Source organism: Podarcis liolepis, assembly GCF_965112155.1.
Source record: "Podarcis liolepis genome assembly, chromosome: 2".
Lineage (NCBI taxonomy): Eukaryota > Metazoa > Chordata > Lepidosauria > Squamata > Lacertidae > Podarcis > Podarcis liolepis.
The window spans coordinates 128,754,281-128,772,282 of NC_139555.1; the positions used below are offsets into that span (position 1 = coordinate 128,754,281).

At 46.7% G+C, this 18,002-nt stretch overlaps 2 protein-coding genes across 2 annotated transcripts in view; both read left to right on the forward strand.

Moving 5' to 3' along the window:
• LOC310702297 (uncharacterized protein) overlaps positions 1-18,002 on the forward strand; it is a 636,573-nt gene that overhangs the window by 572,572 nt on the left and 45,999 nt on the right. The window lies entirely within an intron of this gene.
• On the forward strand, positions 231-11,536 carry LOC310702295 (uncharacterized protein). The gene is made up of 4 exons (XM_083493714.1): positions 231-618; positions 1,485-1,610; positions 7,203-7,377; positions 9,545-11,536. The coding sequence occupies exons 3-4, from the start codon at positions 7,272-7,274 to the stop codon at positions 11,302-11,304; spliced, it is 1,866 nt and encodes a 621-aa protein (XP_083349840.1). The 5' UTR covers positions 231-618; positions 1,485-1,610; positions 7,203-7,271; the 3' UTR covers positions 11,305-11,536.

Here is an 18,002-nt window from a genome sequence, read left to right on the forward strand (position 1 = left end):
GGGAGGGCCCGCCCCCCTGAGCACCATGCGCCCCCCTCCTGGCTCCCACTCCTGCCCCCCCCCGGTGGCGTGTGGGTTTCCTTCCTCGCCTGAGACTCTTCCTCCTCTGAAAAGCGGCTCCAGAAGCAGGAAAACCCGTGTTTTGGGGAGGGGGAGGGGTCTCCTGGCTGGGAAGCCCCCCCTCTTTCCTCCCTCCCCCCCCCCTGAGCTGGAGGGTGTTTCTTGGGGGGGGGTGTCTTGAGGGAGCCATTTCTGAGCCCAAGGCACCTCCCGCCACTAGGCAGCCCTTCGCCTCTTCTCCCTCCCAGCCTTTCCTCGGGATGTTGGGGGAGGGGGAGAGCCAAGGCAACCCCCCCATGGACCCCCCCCGTCTCCCTTGCAGTTAGTCTGGTGGGATGTGGGCTCCTTGGGGCAGAGGGAGGGAAGGGGGGGCAGCCCCTAGAGCAGGAAAAGGGAAGGCAGGGAGAGGGAGGGGAGGACTCGGCTTGGCAAGGGTTAAGAGGAGGAGAGCTGGAGTCCTAGAGAGGGCGGGAAGTGAAGGTCCTCCATGGCTAAATTCCCCCCTCCCCCTCTGCTTTCTTCTTCTCTCTCCTTTGCAAAAGCCCCTCCTGGACTCGGGTGAGTCTCCTCTCTCCTCCCCCTGAGGGTGCAATGGGGAGAAGGGGGTCCCAGGGGGGCAGGGAGGGGGCGTGGGGGTCCCTGCTCAGGTCATGCCTGGGGGGGAGACCCCCAAGTCGGGGAGCAGAGGGTCCTCCTTTGTCCTCTCTGCCAAGCCAGGGAGGGGCCACTTCGCAGGAAATAAGCAGCTCAGATCATGCCTGGTGGGATCCAGATGCTGCCTTCCTTTTTGGGGAGGGAAAAGTCACCTTTGGGAAGAGAGGCTGCAGCCAGAGGGGAACATTCCCACGTGGGGGGAGCACAGGGAGAAGAAAAGCCCCTCTGCATCTCCAGACCACTTCCTGTGTCCCAGATGCAACAACACATGTCTCCCCCCCAGATCTCACTCCCAAAGACACACTCTTCCATGGTCCCCTAAGACAGACGGATGCCAGCCAGCCAACCATTCCCTCCCCTCCCCCTCCTGGTGCCCCTTGAAGTTGGCTTGAGGGCAGGGGGAGGGTCCACCCCACCAGATGAAGGGAGAGGAGGTCCTTCCATCTGGAAAATGGGAATGCTTGCAAAGATTTACTTGAAGATGAGTGCTGCATAGATAATAAAATATTATTTTGTGGAATTCCCCATTTACACAAAGATTAATACAGTGGTACCTCGGGTTAAGAACTTAATTTATTCTGGAGGTCCATTTTTAACCTGAAACTGTTCTTAACCTGAGGTACTATGTCTGGGTTAGTGGAGTCTGTAACCTGAAGCATCTGTAACCCAAGGTACCACTGTACTCATCATTTAAATAAACAACAAAATTGTTTCAGAAAAGAACAGAGCAATGTTTAGAAGATCATCTTTCTTCTCCCTGTTTCTCTTAGGGTCCAGTGTGCTTTGAAGACGTAGCTGTTCCTTTCACAGAGGAGGACTGGGCTTTGCTGGATCCTGACCAGAGAGCTCTGCAGAAGGAAGTCAAGGAGGAGAATCCTGGGATCGTGGCCTCTCTGGTAAGGCTCCCTGCTGGATCATAAGATCAGTTTTGAAATTCCATACAGATCTCTGAAGGACAAACCTCCTCTATTTTGAGGGAGCCCCATAGCGCCACCTTCAGCATCTGAGATGTTAACACACCCACAACTCTCCATAGGAGATGCATCTCCTGTTCTGTCTGGGAATATTCTTCCACCAGTCCTGCCTTTTCCAACCAGGATGAGGCTGCTCTGAGCCGCCCAGGCCTTCTTCCATGTAGGCTTCAGAGATCTCAGGGACGTGGAGGTACATCCTGTCTAATTTTCTGTTTCCCTTTCGGCATCTCTCTGTTTTTGGTTGAGCAAAGAAATGACTGAGCTTGGAGATGGAGCGGATTCCATGACTGAGCCAAATTAAATCCATCCCTGGAAAGAGCCAGGCTTTTTGAATCTCTGGGTCCCATAAATAAGTTAGCTAATACCAGCCAAAAAAGGCAGTAACTCCCTTCCCTTCTTCCTCTTTCACAAGCAGTCATTTGCATTCTTCAGTCATTTCAGACTCTTATCTATTCCTGAGGCTATTATAATAATTAATTAATAATACTGCCATGGGTTGTAGGTGGTAGGTGGTGAATTGGAAAGGAAGAAGAATGGAGACAATAAGAAAATCCTCACAATAGAGAAACCATATAAATATTCAGAGTGTAGAGAGAACTTTAGTCGGAGCTCCCAGTCCACTTCCCATCAAGGAAAGCTCTTCGTTGAGAAGGAGAGCCTCACTTCACATGAAAGAACTAACGGGGGGAAGAAAGTAGTGCTTGAAATGTGGAAAAAGCTTCCTTCGCAGCTCCACCCACAATTCCCATGAGATACTTCATACAGGGGAGTGTTTGGAAAAAGCTCATGCAGGTCAGAAATCAGATCAGTGCTTGGAATGTAGAAAGAGCTTCATTCAGGTGGTGAATCCAATTTTCCATGAAATATTTCCTGCAAGGGACTGTTTAGAATGTGGAAAAAGCTTCACCTAGGAAACCAGTCTCAATTTCCATTAAATAAAACACAGCAGGGATAATCAGAGAATTTTAGGAAATGGTATAAGGCAAATGGTATAACTGGTATTAGAAACTTCATGAAGAATTAAGGGGAGAGATAGTGTTGACCCGGAGTAGTTACAAAATTTGTGGTCTCTCCCCGAGTGCCAGGGACCCTCCTCCAAAGAGAGCTTTTTTTGGTCAGAATTATTTCTTTTTTCCCCCAATCTTTGGCAATTAATGTTCTCGCTGCCACTGTGGCGTAAAGAAATATTTCTTTTTTTGTTTGTTTTGGTATATCTACATCCAATATTCCCAATAAAAAGGCTTCTGTTTTGGGGGGTAAAATTTTGTTCAAATGTTTTCTTTAGTTCTTCATACACCGTATCCCAGAAGCCCTTGATTTTATCACATGGCCACCCCATATGCAGAAGTGTCCCCTCTACTTGCTTACACCTCCAACGTAATTTTGATTTTCTTTTATACATTTTACATATCTTGGTTGGTGTTAAATACCATCTATAAAACATCTTTATCAAATTTTCTGTTACTGCCTCACAAGCCGTAAAATTCCAACTCTCCTTCCATCATTTTTCCCATGATGTTAATTGAATAGGTTTCCCTAAATCCATAGCCAATTTGATCATTACCGCCTTTACCTGTTCATCCATATCCTTCCACTCCACTAAGATTCCATACATTTTAGAAATTATGTTTATTTTGTTTTGTAATAATTCTTTATCCAATACTGAAATTGCAAAACCCTTTTTCTTGTCAGCTTTGAAGACCTCATTTATTTGGTGATACTGGATCCACCCTGTTAGGTGGTGTTTTATTTCCTCCCGCAGTTTGGTCAGACTCATGTTTGTAGCTTCAAGAACACTGTCCCACCATCTCGTCCTCTGTCGTCCCCTTCTCCTTGTGCCCTCCATCTTTCCCAACATCAGGGTCTTTTCCAGGGAGTCTTCTCTTCTCATGAAGTGGCCAAAGTCTTGGAGCCTCAGCTTCAGGATCTGTCCTTCCAGTGACCACTCAGGGCTGATTTCCTTCAGAATGGAGAGGTTTGATCTTCTTGCAGTCCATGGGACTCCCAAGAGTCTCCTCCAGCACCAGAATTCAAAAGCGTATAAGTTAAATAAGCAGGGAGACAAAATACAGCCTTGTCGTACTCCTTTCCCAATTTTGAACCAATCAATTGTTCCATATCCAGTTCTAACTGTAGCTTCTTGTCCCACATAGAGATGTCTCAGGAGACAGATGAGATGATCAGGCACTCCCATCTCTTTAAGAACTTGCCATGGTTTGCTGTGGTCAACACAGTCAAAGGCTTTTGCGAAGTCAATGACGCAGAAGTAGATGTCTTTCTGGAACTCTCTAGCTTTCTCCATAATCCAGCGCATTTTTGCAATTTGGTTTCTGGTTCCTCTGCCTCTTCGAAATCCAGCTTGCACTTCTGGGAGTTCTCGGTCCACATACTGCTTAAGCCTACCTTGTAGAATTTTACGCATAACCTTGCTAGCATGTGAAATGAGTGCAATTGTGCGGTAGTTGGAGCATTCTTTGGCACTGCCCTTCTTTGGGATTGGGATGTAGACTGATCTTCTCCAATCCTCTGGCCACTGCTGAGTTTTCCAAACTTGCTGGCATATTGAGTGTAGCACCTTAACAGCATCCTCTTTTAAAATTTTAAACAGTTCAGCTGGAATACCATCACTTCCACTGGCCTTGTTATTTGCAGTGCTTTCTAAGGCCCATTTGACTTCACTCTCCAGGATGTCTGGCTCAAAGTCAGCAACCACACTACCTGGGGTGTACGAGCCATCCATATCTTTCTGGTATAATTCCTCTGTGTATTCTTGCCACCTCTTCTTGATGTCTTCTGCTTCTGTTAGGTCCTTACCACTTTGGTCCTTTATTATGGTAATCTTTGTACAAAATGTTCCTTTCATATCTCCAATTTCATTGATGAGATCTCTGTTTTCCCCCATTCTATTGTTTTCCTCTATTTCTTTGCATTGCTCGTTTAAGAAGGCCCTCTTGTCTCTCCTTGCTATTCTTTGGAAATCTGTATTCTATTTCTTGTAGGTCTGCCTTGGATTCGTATCACGATCATTCTATCATTTTTCAGATTGCATCCCAGTACAGCTTTTGCCACTCTTTTCTTGACTACGAGGGCCACTCCATTTCTTTTATGGGATTCTTCCCCACAGTAGTAGTTATGATGGTCATCTGAACTGAATTCGCCCATCCCTGTCCATTTTAGTTCACTGATGCCCAGGATGTCAATATTTATTCTTGCCATCTCATTGTCACCACATCCAACTTAACTTTCAGCTTTGGCCCAGCCGTTTCATCAGCTCTGAATCTACTTGTCCTTGTCCTCCGCTCTTCCTCAGTAGCATGTTGGACGCCTTCTGACCTGAGGGGCTCATCTTTCAGCGTCATAACTTTTATATGCCTGTTGCCTTTGTCCATGGAGTTTTCTTGGCAGGGATACTGAAGTGGCTTGCCGGTTCTTCCTCCAGGTGGATCACGTTAAGTCTAAACTCTCCACAATGACCTGTCCGTCTTGGGTGGCCCTGCACAGCTTAGCTCATAGCGTCTCTGAGTTATTCAAGCCCCTTCGTCACAACAAGGCAGTGAAAGTGGCCCAATTCAATTCCATATTTTTCTTTCCCCCAGTTTTTGCTTCCTAAGGTGAAATCCACCAGGGGGTTTTAGTTTCTAAGACCACTTTATGTTTTTCCTATAGTCTATATATCAATTTTCTCATTATATGATTCAAAACTGATTTCTTTCCATTTTTTAATATAATTGTCTTTAAATAGATTGGTGTTTTCATTTGTCAGCCAGATTCCCAAATACTTAGTTTTATTTACTGTTTCCAATCCTGATATTTTCTTTAGTTCTTCTTTTTCCTGTGTTGACATATTTTTTGCTAGCATACTAGTCTTATTTTTATTTAATTTAAATCCTGCCACTTCCAAATTCAAGGATTTCCCCTATTATTTCTGGTATGCTTTCCTCCAGATTTTCAGAAGTTAGAATTACATTGTCTGCAAAGGCCTTCATCTTGGGCGACTTCTTCCCCCTTGTTAGACCTTTTATGCCTTGGTCACTCCTTGTTGTCATTGCTAAGAATTCTAGTACCGTAATAAAAAGTGGAGGCGAAAGGGGGCAGCCTTGTCTGGCCCCCTTACTTATTTTACTTCTCTTATTTCACTATTTAGTATCAATTTGGCTCTCTGATTTCAATATATTGCCTCAACACCCCTAATAAAATTTTCTCCAAGTCCTGCTTTTTCTGTATTTTTTTTCATGAATGTAATGGTTCTAGGGGTTGCTCGTGCGTAAGCCAGTGCTTATCTCCCCGGCTGGGTGCAAACACCTGCCTGGGTTGCCTGAGTGAACCTTTTCTGTCCGGACAGCCACTCACCCGTGGCTGACTCAATCGCTGGCAGAATCTGTCAGTGGGCGTTTCTTAAACTTCTTCCAGCAAAGAAGCTCTTTGACGCCTAGTCTCCTCCTACTCTCTCTGCGCAAGGAGGGCGTGGGCAACGGAGGACCCCTACTCTATCCGCTGGTCCCAGGCAAGGAGTCATGGGACCGCCTCGCCGCTTCCCCCATCTGCCCCCCTTCTCCACTGGTGCTACGCTGATTCTCTTCCCCAGAAGGTGGGCTGCTTCGCGCGATCCCTGGACGCTCTCTGGAATCCCTCTGGCTTTTGCTCTCTCCCTCCAGCCCTGATGGCAGTTCCCTGACAATGAAGCTCCAAGAGATGTTGTCGAAGACCTTCTCCATGTCTATCAGCATCAAAATGGCTTTTTTATCTGATCTTGCTTCTAAATATTCTAAAATATCAATTATGTTTCTCATTTTATTGTTCATGTATCTGCCTGGTAAGAAGCCAGCCTGATCTCTGTATATTATTTCATTCAATACTTTATTTTAACCTGTTAGCTAGGATGTTAGCAAATATTTTATAATCATTATTGAACAATGATATAGGTCTATAATTTTTGATTAGTGTTGGATCTGCTCCTTGTTTGGGTATCAGTGTGATAAGTGCTTCTTCCCATGATTTTGGTATTCTTCCTTCCTTTAAAATTCCGTTCAGTACTGTTTCATTGGTTCTGATAATATATCTTCTAACTTCTTATAAAATGCCGCCGATAATCCATCCGTACCTGGGGACTTTCCTATCTTTGCTTTTGAGATTGCTGCACCTCCATCATCACTGTTGGTACATTCAGTTGTTCTATTTTCCAATCTGCTATTGTCGGGAGTCTATTTTGTGCTATGAATCATTCCATTTCCTCTTGGTCTTCTTCTTTTGCACGGTAAAACTTCCTATAGTAATTTAATTTTTCTTTGCATATTTCTTTAGGATCTTCAATTATTTTTCATTTCTCTATTACTCTCTCTTCTTATTTTTTCTTTAATTGTCATGCAAGTAGCCTACCTTATTTTTTTCGAACCACGGGAGAGGTATAGAAATGGGGCTTCTGTTGGGAAGGGGCCGCCCCATTTGTGCTTCTCCAGGGATAGGAGAATCCCTGCAGGGCCTCTGAGGCTCCCTTTCCTTCTTCCTCTCTCCCAGGGACCCTCCAGCTCGTTTTGGCTCCTTGACTCCTCAGGAAGGATAAACGGAACAGATTCTGCAAAGCTAATGAGAATGGAAGGGGGAAGATGGACGGATGACCTGGTCAGGTTGTCTCCTGCATCACTCCTCTCAGCCTCTGAGCATTCCCTCCCAGGGACCTCCGAGAGATCTGGTGAGTCCCAGGGGAGGGGAGATGGGGACCTGGAGGGATGGAGCCAGAGAGGAATTGGAGTGTGGGGGGAGGCAGACAGGTGGATGGAGATGGAGAAGGGGAGCACCTTTTCGGGCTCCCCCACCTGCCTGCCTTCCTGCGCCTTTGTCATCTGCAGGCAATTTGAGCCAGGAATAGATCACAGCTCCCTGCCCGACGCGATGAATCGGCAGGTCTATCTAAATGTCTAAAACCAGTTCTGTGATCTGAATGCCCTGCCAATGCCAGACAACTCACTGATCCTGCTTTGCAGTTTGAATGGAGATGGGGCCTCTGTGTGTTGTCTTTTTCTTTTTGGAATAACTTCTTATTTGCTTTTAAAAACAAAGATCATAGGACTAATAAATGATACAAATATGAAGACTAAGTCTTCGCATGCCATTTGCATATCAAAAATAGCAGAATAAATTTGCAGGAATATCTAGTAACATATGGTTCATCATTAGTGGTCGGTGTATGAGTTCTGGGTTCATGAATCGGTTTGAACTGAGTTATAGTCACTTTTCCTCTTCTGTTGCTAATGAAAAAATACAGAGTTGGTCTCCTCATGGACATGGGTGGGGGGTTCAAAGTGAAGAAAGTGATTTACGTATAAATTTAAATTTAGACCGACTAGATTGAGGCAACAGCTGATGGGGAGTGTTCAGGTGAACATGTTGCTGTTTGTTTAACAAACAAGGTGTAGATGTTCCATACATACCTGTATGTGATGAACTTCAACTCTTTGGCTGGAGACCAACAGCGTCTGGCATTCTAACATCCAGACAGTGAACCCAGAATGGAGGGATATCAACTGTTTCCTCTGTGAATGTTCTGCGTCTAGTCATGCCTTTTAAAACAGTGACCAGGCTTCTCTGAACCACCCAGGCCTTCTTAAATGCCGGCTTCAGAGTTTTTAGGGAAGTTGATGTAAATTCTGTCAGGCTTGTTGTTTTTGCTTCTGTTTGCATTTGATTGACCAAAGACATGACTGACCTTGGAGATGGAGTGGATTCCAGGGTTGAGCCAGAACAAAATCCATTCCAGATAAAAGCCAAGCAATATGTCAGTAAATACCAGCCAGAGAAAATGTTTGGAAAATGCTCTATAGATGGTATCTTACGCCGGCAAAATTGGCTAAAATCTATAGATCAGAAAATAAGACATGCTGGAAATGTGGTGAAGTGGAGGGAGACCTCTACCATATGTGGTGGCAATGCAACAAGGTGAAGGTTTTTTGGGAAGCAATTTATAATGAACTTAAAAAAGTTTTTAAATATACTTTTCCCAAAAGACCTGAGGCCTTTTTGCTGGGAATTATGGGTAAGGAAATAAAAAATGAAGATAAAAAAATATTTCTCTATGCCACCACAGCCGCAAGAATTATGCTGGCACAAAACTGGAAAACAGAAACTATACCTAACGTAAGTGACTGGCAGGTCAAAATGATTAACTATGCCGAGCTAGATAGATTAACAGGCAGAATACGAGACCAAGACGACCAGAAATTTCAAAAAAATTGGAGTAAATTTTAGAAATATATTGGAACGGATATATAGGAGGAACTGGCGGTATTAGAAAAACTTTATCAGCTAATAATTATAAACTTTAATAAACTAATTACGCAACCCGGGATTTATTTGATACTTACCAAAAGGGTGAAGGGAAGTCAAAGGCTAAGTAGAGCCTAATGTTTATATTATTTTTTTGTATGATTGTACGCTTACTTTTTGTATAGCATGAAAATAGGATGAATAATTTATGTTAAAATGTTTATTTTTGTATTTCTTTGTCCTTTTTTCTTTTACAAATTCTGAATAAAAATTTACTTGCAAAAAAAAAGGGAAGTTGATGTAAATTCTGTCAGGCGTGTTGTTTTTGCTTCTGTTTGCATTTGATTGACCAAAGACATGACTGACCTTGGAGATGGAGTGGATTCCAGGATTGAGCAAGAACAAAATCCATTCTAGATAAAAGCCAAGCAATATGTCAGTAAATACCGGCCAACAAAGACAGTGAAAACTATAGAGAGGCCCCACATCTAGCTATTTTTAGTTCTTCCTCTATCACAAGCATTAATTGACTTGGTTCAATGATCTGGAGCGCCATTTCTTCCTGAGGCTCTAATTCGCTTCTCTCTTCATTGCAGATGGAGATGAACTGGAAGGGAAGAACAAGGGGGAGCACAACAGAATCCACATAGCGGAGAAGTCAAATAAACATTCAGAGTGTGGAGAGAACATCCGTCCGAGCTCCCAGTGCACCTCCCGTCAAAGAAAGAGCTTCATTCGAAGGAATAGCCTCGCTTCACACGAAAGAACACAGAGCAGGGAGAAACCCTATCAGTGCTTCGAATGTGGAAAGAGCTTTCGTCAGAGTGGTGATCTCACTTCCCATCAAAGAATTCATACAGGGGAGAAACCCTATCAGTGCTTGGAATGTGGGAAGAGCTTCAGTCTCAGGCACCATCTCACTTCCCATCGCAGAATTCATACAGGGGAGAAACCCTATCAGTGCTTGGAATGTGGGAAGAGCTTCAGTCTCAAGCAAAATCTCACTTCCCATCAAAGAACGCATACAGGAGAAAAACCCTATCAGTGCTTGGAATGTGGGAAGAGCTTCAGTCTCAGGCACTATCTCACTTCCCATCGCAGAATTCATACAGGGGAGAAACCCTATCAGTGCTTGGAATGTGGGAAGAGCTTTAATCAAAGCGCACATCTCACTTCCCATCACAGAATTCATACAGGGGAGAAACCCTATCATTGTCTGGAATGTGGAAAGAGCTTCAGTCTCAGGCACAATCTCACTTCCCATCAAAGAACGCATACAGGAGAAAAACCCTATCAGTGCTTCGAATGCGGGAAGAGCTTCAGGGAGGGGGCCAAGCTCACTTTGCATCAAAGAACTCATAAAGGGGAGAAACCCTATCAGTGCTTGGAATGTGGAAAGAGCTTCAGTCAGAAGGTGAATCTCACTTCCCATCAAAGAATTCATACAGGAGAGAAACCCTATCAGTGCTTGGAATGTCGAAAGAGCTTCACTGATAGCTCCAGTCTCACTTCCCATCGCAGAATTCATACAGGAGAAAAACCCTATCAGTGCTTGGAATGTGGAAAGAGCTTTAATCAAAGCGCACATCTCACTTGCCATCAAAGAAATCATACCGGGGAGAAACCCTATCAGTGCTTTGAATGTGGGAAGAGCTTCAGGGAGGGGAACAAGCTCACTTCCCATCAAAGAACTCATACAGGAGAAAAACCCTATCAGTGCTTTGAATGTGGGAAGAGCTTCAGGGAGGGGAACAAGCTCACTTCCCATCAAAGAACTCATACAGGAGAAAAACCCTATCAGTGCTTGGAATGTGGGAAAAGCTTCAGTTACAGGGCCAATCTCACTTGCCATCGAAGAAGTCATACAGGGGAGAAACCCTATCAGTGCTTGGAATGTGGAAAGAGCTTCAATCGGAAGGATAGTCTCACTTCCCATCACAGAATTCATACTGGGGAGAAACCTTATCAGTGCTTGGAATGTGGAAAGAGCTTCAATCGGAAGGATAGTCTCACTTCCCATCACAGAATTCATACTGGGGAGAAACCTTATCAGTGCTTGGAATGTGGAAAGTGCTTTAATCAAAGCGCACATCTCACTTCCCATCAAAGAATTCATACTGGGGAGAAACCCTATCAGTGCTTCGAATGTGGGAAGAACTTCTGGGATGGGAGAAACCTCACTTTGCATCAAAGAACTCATACAGGGGAGAAACCCTATCAGTGCATGGAAGGTGGAAAGAGCTTCACTCATAGCTCCCATCTCACTCGCCATCAAAGAATTCATACTGAGGGGAAACCAAAAAAGAGAAATAAAACAAAAAATATTAAACAATCCTTACAAAATACAATTGTATAGAAAAGAGAAAGGGGGGGTATAAACTAAAAATACTGTTTATGACATTTGTATCATATATAACATATCATTCGTCAACCCATAGAAAGGCAGGCTCCCCCACTTCTCCCCTGCGTTACCCCCTCTTCTCCCCATATCCCACCCTGAGAGATCCTTCCTTCCCTGCGTTCCTTTCAGGTCCCTCGCACCTCCAACTCTCCTCTTCCTATGTGTGTCCTCCTAAATTCAAAATAAAGGAATCTTAATAGAAAATATTAAAAATATAAAAAATACAAAAAAATGATGATGATGATTTATTGATACCCTTGTAAGGAGAATCAGAACTTACAGGGTTAAACAGTTCTGAGTGACATCTCACATTCTGAGGCGTGGTTATGTTCACATACGGGAAACTTTCTTTGTGTGAAGCTCTTTCCTTTTTGACTGAGAGGCGAGAAGATGCCAGCCATTTCGCCGGGCTGATTTATGATGTTTTTCTACTCATTAAAGACTGTTGGAGATCAGAAAGAAAGCTTGCATTCAGTCTGATTTATTACCCACACAAGGCAACAGTTTTCCTGCCACTGCAAGGACTCTGCTAAGTAAGAGAGCCGAGGGGGCTCATGTTTTCTGTCGGCATGGATAGTGATGCAGCAAGAAGCGTACTGGACGCCATCTTATCTTCATAGGTTATGGGAAGGCAGCTGAGCTGGAGCCAGTTGGAGCTTTTGCCTAATGTTTTGAAGCAGAGAAGCTCGCTGGGGAGGATCTCATCTTCAGGACCGGGTGCCAGGGAGCTGCTGCTACGTGAGTACGCTGAGCCCCGGGGGAGAAGATGGCAGACGGCCAGGAGTCATATTCCGTCCCTTTTGAAAAAATGGCAGAAATTGGGAGGAGTGGTCCAGGAATCTGAAGGCCTGGCTGGTAGCCAAGGGTCTGTGGGAGGCGGTCCAAGGGCCTCCACAGCAAGCTGCAGCCGGTGCTTCAGCTGCCCATGCTTCGCAGAGGAGGAATCAGAAAGCCCTGGGAGCTACAGTGCTCAGTTTGGAGGGCTCATAGCTTCCTTTGGTAGAGGGGCTTGAGACTGCTCATGAGGCCTACCAGGCACTAGAGAGAGTGCACCACAGGACCACAGCTGGGGCAAAAATCCACACTACCAGACGCTTGTTTGAGATGAAGCTGCGTCCTGGTGATAGCATCAGACAGCATGTAACTGAGATGCTTTCTGTTTTCAACCAGCTGAGACTGTTGCAAGTCAACTTTTCTGAGGAACTGAAAGTTTATATTTTGCTCAGCTCTTTGGACAAAAGTTATGACAATTTGTGTCTAACTTTGGAATCAATGAGTCCAGCCGATCTTACGCTTCAGTATGTGACTGGTAGCTTGTGTGACGAACAGGAACGCCGACTCAGAGAAGGCCGTGCTGGCACAGAGAGCCCTGCCGGGTGCAGAGGGGGGGCCAGGCCAGCAGAGGGCACAGTTCAGGCTTTTTCCACTTGTCGCTGTTTTATCTGTGGGTCTGTTGACCATCTGCGGAGAGCCAGAGAGGCTGGGCAGGATGTCTCCAAGGTCGCTTCCCATGGCAGTCAGCCAGGTTTCCATGGCAGCCAGTCCAGGAGAGGAGGTCAGCATGGGAATGCAAAGGGAGGACGTGACACAGGGAGTGACGGTTCTTATCAGCTTGCAGCTGCCTCCATGGCAACGCTACGGGACAACTCCAGTGAGGGCAGCATGCTATGTTGGGTCATTGACTCAGGAGCCAGCCATCATCTGATGCCAGTGCCACCTGGTGGTGAAATGTGGAACTGCAGGGCTGTTTCAACTGGAAAAACCGTCGTTTTTGCTGATGGCTCACAGAGACATTTAACCACTGTTGGCAATTTGTTTGTTTCTTTTTTACAGGCGGAGCTGGAGGTCTACGTTGTTCCTGGAATGAAATGTTGTCTTTTATCTGTATCTTCTCTTTTACAGGAGGCGTATAAGGTTTGCTTTGAAAATGATGTCTGTTCTATTTCCAGGGGTGGGAGACAACTGGTCAGTGTTGCATGTCAGAACAACCTTCGTTCTGGAGACACCTCTGGAGGGTAAGAGGGACGCTGAGACAGCACAGGCTAAGTGTGTTAACGTTCCCACTCATGATTCATGTGCTCATTTGTGGCACAGAAGAATGTCGCATGGCTGTTGGAAAGATATCCAGAAGTTGCCTGAATGCACTGTAGGTTGCAAGATGAAACCATGGGATAAATTCCTAGATTGCAGGGCATGCAGAAGGGCAAAGGTACAAAGGTGCAGTTATCCCAGATCGGAGAGGGTAACCACAAAGCCTTTTGAGCTTGTGCACACAGACCTAAGTGGTCCCATGCCAAGGCCGAGTCTGGGTGAGGCCAGGTTTGTGCTTACGCTGACAGATGATTTTACCCAGAACGGGTGGTTCTTCTCACTGAAACAGCAAAGCGAGGCAGCGCAACTGATCAAAGACTGGGTTGCGGCGGTGGAACTACAGTTTTCCACCAAGGTGCAGAGTTTTAAGAGTGACCGAGGTGCAGAGTTCTCTGGGTCTGCTCTGCAGAGTTTCTTCCGCCAGAAGGGAATACGTCACAGGTTGACGGGTGCTGCTTCTCCTCAGGAGAGTGGCATGGCGGAGCGCAGGAGCAAGGCACTGGCTGAAACAGCTGACGCTCTATTGTTTGACTCTGGTTTGCCTCAGAGCTTTTGGGCTGAAGCCTGGAGGACGGCCAACTTCACGATGAACAGGTCCTATAACTCTGTTGTAGGTGACACACCATATTTCTTGCTGCACCGGAAGAAACCGAAGGTGCATTTCTTCCGTGTGTTCGGTTGCGAAGCTTGGGTGCTTGTGCCAAAGGCTCAACAAAAGAAAGGTGACCCGAGGTCCCGGGAAATGATCTTTTGTGGGTACGAGCCTGCGACAAAAGGGTGGAGGTTTGCCTATCCAGAAGGTGATCAGTCCAGGCTTCTAATCAGCAGAAATGCTGAGTTCTGTGAGCAGAATGGTTGGTCAAGGATCCTTGCGAATCCTGACGTTCTCTCAGAATGTCTGTCTGATTCTGAGGAGGAGAGAGAGTCAGAAGCTAAACCTGTTGATGAGGACCAGGGTCAAGAACAGGGAGGGGCATCTCCACAGGTTGTTAAAAGAGAGCCCAAGAGTGAGCCTTCGTCTCCCGTTAGCAAAGTGCAGGAGGCCCGAAGATGCAGTAAGTCAGAGGGGGAGTCTTCTGGTATCAGTGACACACCTGCTGACCCCAGTGGGTCAGAGGGGGCACCTGAGACAGTGCTCAGACATTCCGCACACACCACAAAGGGGGTACCACCTGAGAGGTTTCAGGTCACCAGCGTGTGGGTTGGTTTCGCACAGTGCGAACCTGAGAGTTTTGAGGAGGTTCAACAGTTGCCTGAGACAGAAGCCAGGAAGGGGCAAGAGGCAATGGGAAAGGAGTTGAACTCAATGAGGTCTTTAGATGTGTGCTCGACCGCAAAGCTGCCAGAGGGCAAGCAGGCCGAGAGCTGTGCACAGACAGATAGACAGATGCAAGGTTTTGGCAAAGAGCTTGGTAAGAAGTTCCAGGTGTCTGACTGTGCAGAGGTCAGAACGCCCATGGAGTCCAACTCTGTGAAGGGTTGTGTTTGGGGAGAGTTATACTCACAGTTTCCCTCAGGATGCGAGAGGGGGTGTGAGGAGAATCAGAACTTACAGGGTTAAACAGTTCTGAGTGACATCTCACATTCTGAGGCGTGGTTATGTTCACATACGGGAAACTTTCTTTGTGTGTGAAGCTCTTTCGTTTTTGACTGAGAGGCGAGAAGATGCCAGCCATTTCGCCGGGCTGATTTATGATGTTTTTCTACGCATTAAAGACTATAGGAGATTAGAAAGAAAGCCTGCATTCAGTCTGATTTATTACCCACACAAGGCAACAGTTTTCCTGCCGCTGCAAGGACTCTGCTAAGTAAGAGAGCCGAGGGGGCTCATGTTTTCTATCGGCATGGACAGTGACGCAGCAAGAAGCGTACTGGACGCCATCTTATCTTCATAACCCTTCCCCTCTGGCTGGATTTCCCCAGTCACTCTGGGCAGCTTCCAACAAAATATTAAAATACAGTAATGCATCAAATATTAGAATAGAATCATAGAATCCTAGAGTTGGAAGAGACCACAAGGGCCATCGAGTCCAACCCCCTGCCAAGCAGGAAACACCATCAGAGCACTCCTGACATATGGTTGTCAAGCCTCTGCTTAAAGACCTCCAAAGTAGGAGACTCCACCACACGCCTTGGCAGCAAATTCCACTGTCAAACAGCTCTTACTGTCAGGAAGTTCTTCCTAATGTTTAGGTGGAATCTTCTTTCTTGTAGTTTGGATCCATTGCTCCGTGTCCGCTTCTCTGGAGCAGCAGAAAACAACCTTTCTCCCTCCTCTATGTGACATCCTTTTATATATTTGAACATGGCTATCATATCACCCCTTAACCTCCTCTACTCCAGGCTAAACATGCCCAGCTCCCTTAGCCGTTCCTCATAAGGCATCGTTTCCAGGCCTTTGACCATTTTGGTTGCCCTCCTCTGGACACGTCCCAGTTTGTCAGTGTCCTTCTTGAATTGTGGTGCCCAGAACTGGACACAGTACTCCAGGTGAGGTCTGACCAGAGCAGAATACAGTGGCACTATTACTTCCCTTGATCTAGATGCTCTACTCCTATTGATGCAGCCCAGAATTGCATTGGCTTTTTTAGCTGCCGCGTCACGCTGTTGGCTCATGTCAAGTTTATGGTCAACCAAGACTCCTAGATCCTTTTCACTAGAGGAGGGAGAAAGGTTGTTTTCTGCTGCTCCAGAGAAGCGGACACGGAGCAATGGATCTAAACTACAAGAAAGAAGATTCCACCTAAACATTAGGAAGAACTTCCTGACAGTAAGAGCTGTTCGACAGTGGAATTTGCTGCCAAGGAGTGTGCTGCGAGCAGAGGCTTGACAACCATATGTCAGGAGTGCTCTGATGGTGTTTCCTGCTTGGCAGGGGGTTGGACTCGATGGCCCTTGTGGTCTCTTCCAACTCTATGATTCTATGATTCACATGTACTGCTCTCAAGCCAGGTGTCACCCATCTTGTATTTGTGCCTCTCATTTTTTTTGCCCAAGTGCAATACTTTACATTTCTCCCTGTTAAAATTCATCTTGTTTGTTTTTGCCCAGTTCTCTAATCTGTCAAGGTCGTTTTGAAGTGTGATTCTGTCCTCTGGGGTGTTAGCCACCCCTCCCAGTTTGGTGTCATCTGCAAATTTGATCAGGATGCCCTTGAGTCCATCATCCAAGTCGTTGATAAAGATGTTGAATAAGACCGGGCCTAAAAGCTTCCCTAAACAGGGCTGCCTTCAGATGTCTTCTTAAAGTCTGGTAGTTGTTTTTTCCTTTGACATCTGCTGGGAGGGTGTTCCACAGGGCAGGCACCAAAAAGAAAACTCCCATCTCCATCTGAAAATCATCTGTAGCAACAATTATTCATGATTTGCACTCCAGAATAAACCCAGCTGTATTTAGCATACAGTGGTGTAGTGCAGTGTTTCCCAACTGGTGTTCCGCGGCACACGAGTGTGCCGTGAGACGTTGCCTCGTGTGCCGCGAGATGTTGCCTGGAGGGAGGCGGGCGAGTCGGGCGGCGAGAGGCGGGGCGGCGGCGGCGAGGAGAGGCCGCGCCTCCTGCTGCTGCCTGGCGCTCCTCCTCGCAGCCGGCAGCGCTGCCTGGGCGCCTCCGCCTCGCTGGGTTTGGTCTCCCAGCAGAGACGGGTCACACGCGCACCTCCCTCCCTCCCTCAGCCTGCGCGGAGGGAGAGCCAGAGAGAGGCATCGCTCCTGCGTGGCGGGAGAGGGAGCAGCCGGAGCGATGCCCCAAACGAACGCATGGGACCGGAGGGGAAATCCTCTCCGAGGAGGATTGAGCGCAGCTGAGAGAAGCCTTTCGAGGAGCTGCCGTGTCCCCTGGAAACCCCCTTCCCAGCTCTGCCTGCCTGCCTGCCGTGGGGCTCGTATCGCCCTTTAAAGGGCGCGGGAAACTAGAAATGTGGGGACTTGGGGTTTTCCTCAGGCTGAATTCCGAGCCTTTTCACAATCTGGTGGCGGGAGAGAGGGGAATCAGCTGCGAGGGAGGAAATAAAAGGAGCTGCTCGCCTTTCCTATGGCCAGGCTACACAGCTGCTGTTTGCAGCCCCGTCTGAACGCCGCCTCGCCAACCCCGTCGATGGTTTCTTAGGCACCCCCCTCCCTCCAAACCTGCTTCGCCCTGGGACGTGCCTATAACTATAACTCGTGGTTCTGATGTCCCAATGCTCCCACGGGGCACATTTCATTCAGGCGGAGGAGGGGGTCGTTGGCTAACGGCCAACAGGCAGAAAGGACTGTCCAACAATGCGATTATCCACACACACGCATCTGATCCATGGATTAACATCAAAATCCTTGCATTAAAGCTCACTGCTAAGGAACCAGTGGGTCATTAGGCTTTCAGATGCACTTTGAACAAAGAGATGTTCAAAGGGAAAGCTGCTTTTAATAACGCTGCTTTTGCAGGTCTCATCCAGCATCTTTTCAGTACACCCAGTTAGGATTCAGCAGTCCAGTTGTACACTCTTGGGTATTTAGCATTAGCTTAAGGCGTGCAATAATCACATGCCCACTTTTGCAGCATCTTCATAGCATCCCAAGTCACT

Coding starts and splice junctions, on each gene's coding strand:
- LOC310702295 (XM_083493714.1), top strand. CDS start 7,272: ATGAGAATGGAAGGGGGAAGATGGACGGATGACCTGGTCAGGTTGTCT. Junction 7,378..9,544: donor AGGGACCTCCGAGAGATCTG/GTGAGTCCCAGG, acceptor TCTTCATTGCAG/ATGGAGATGAACTGGAAGGG.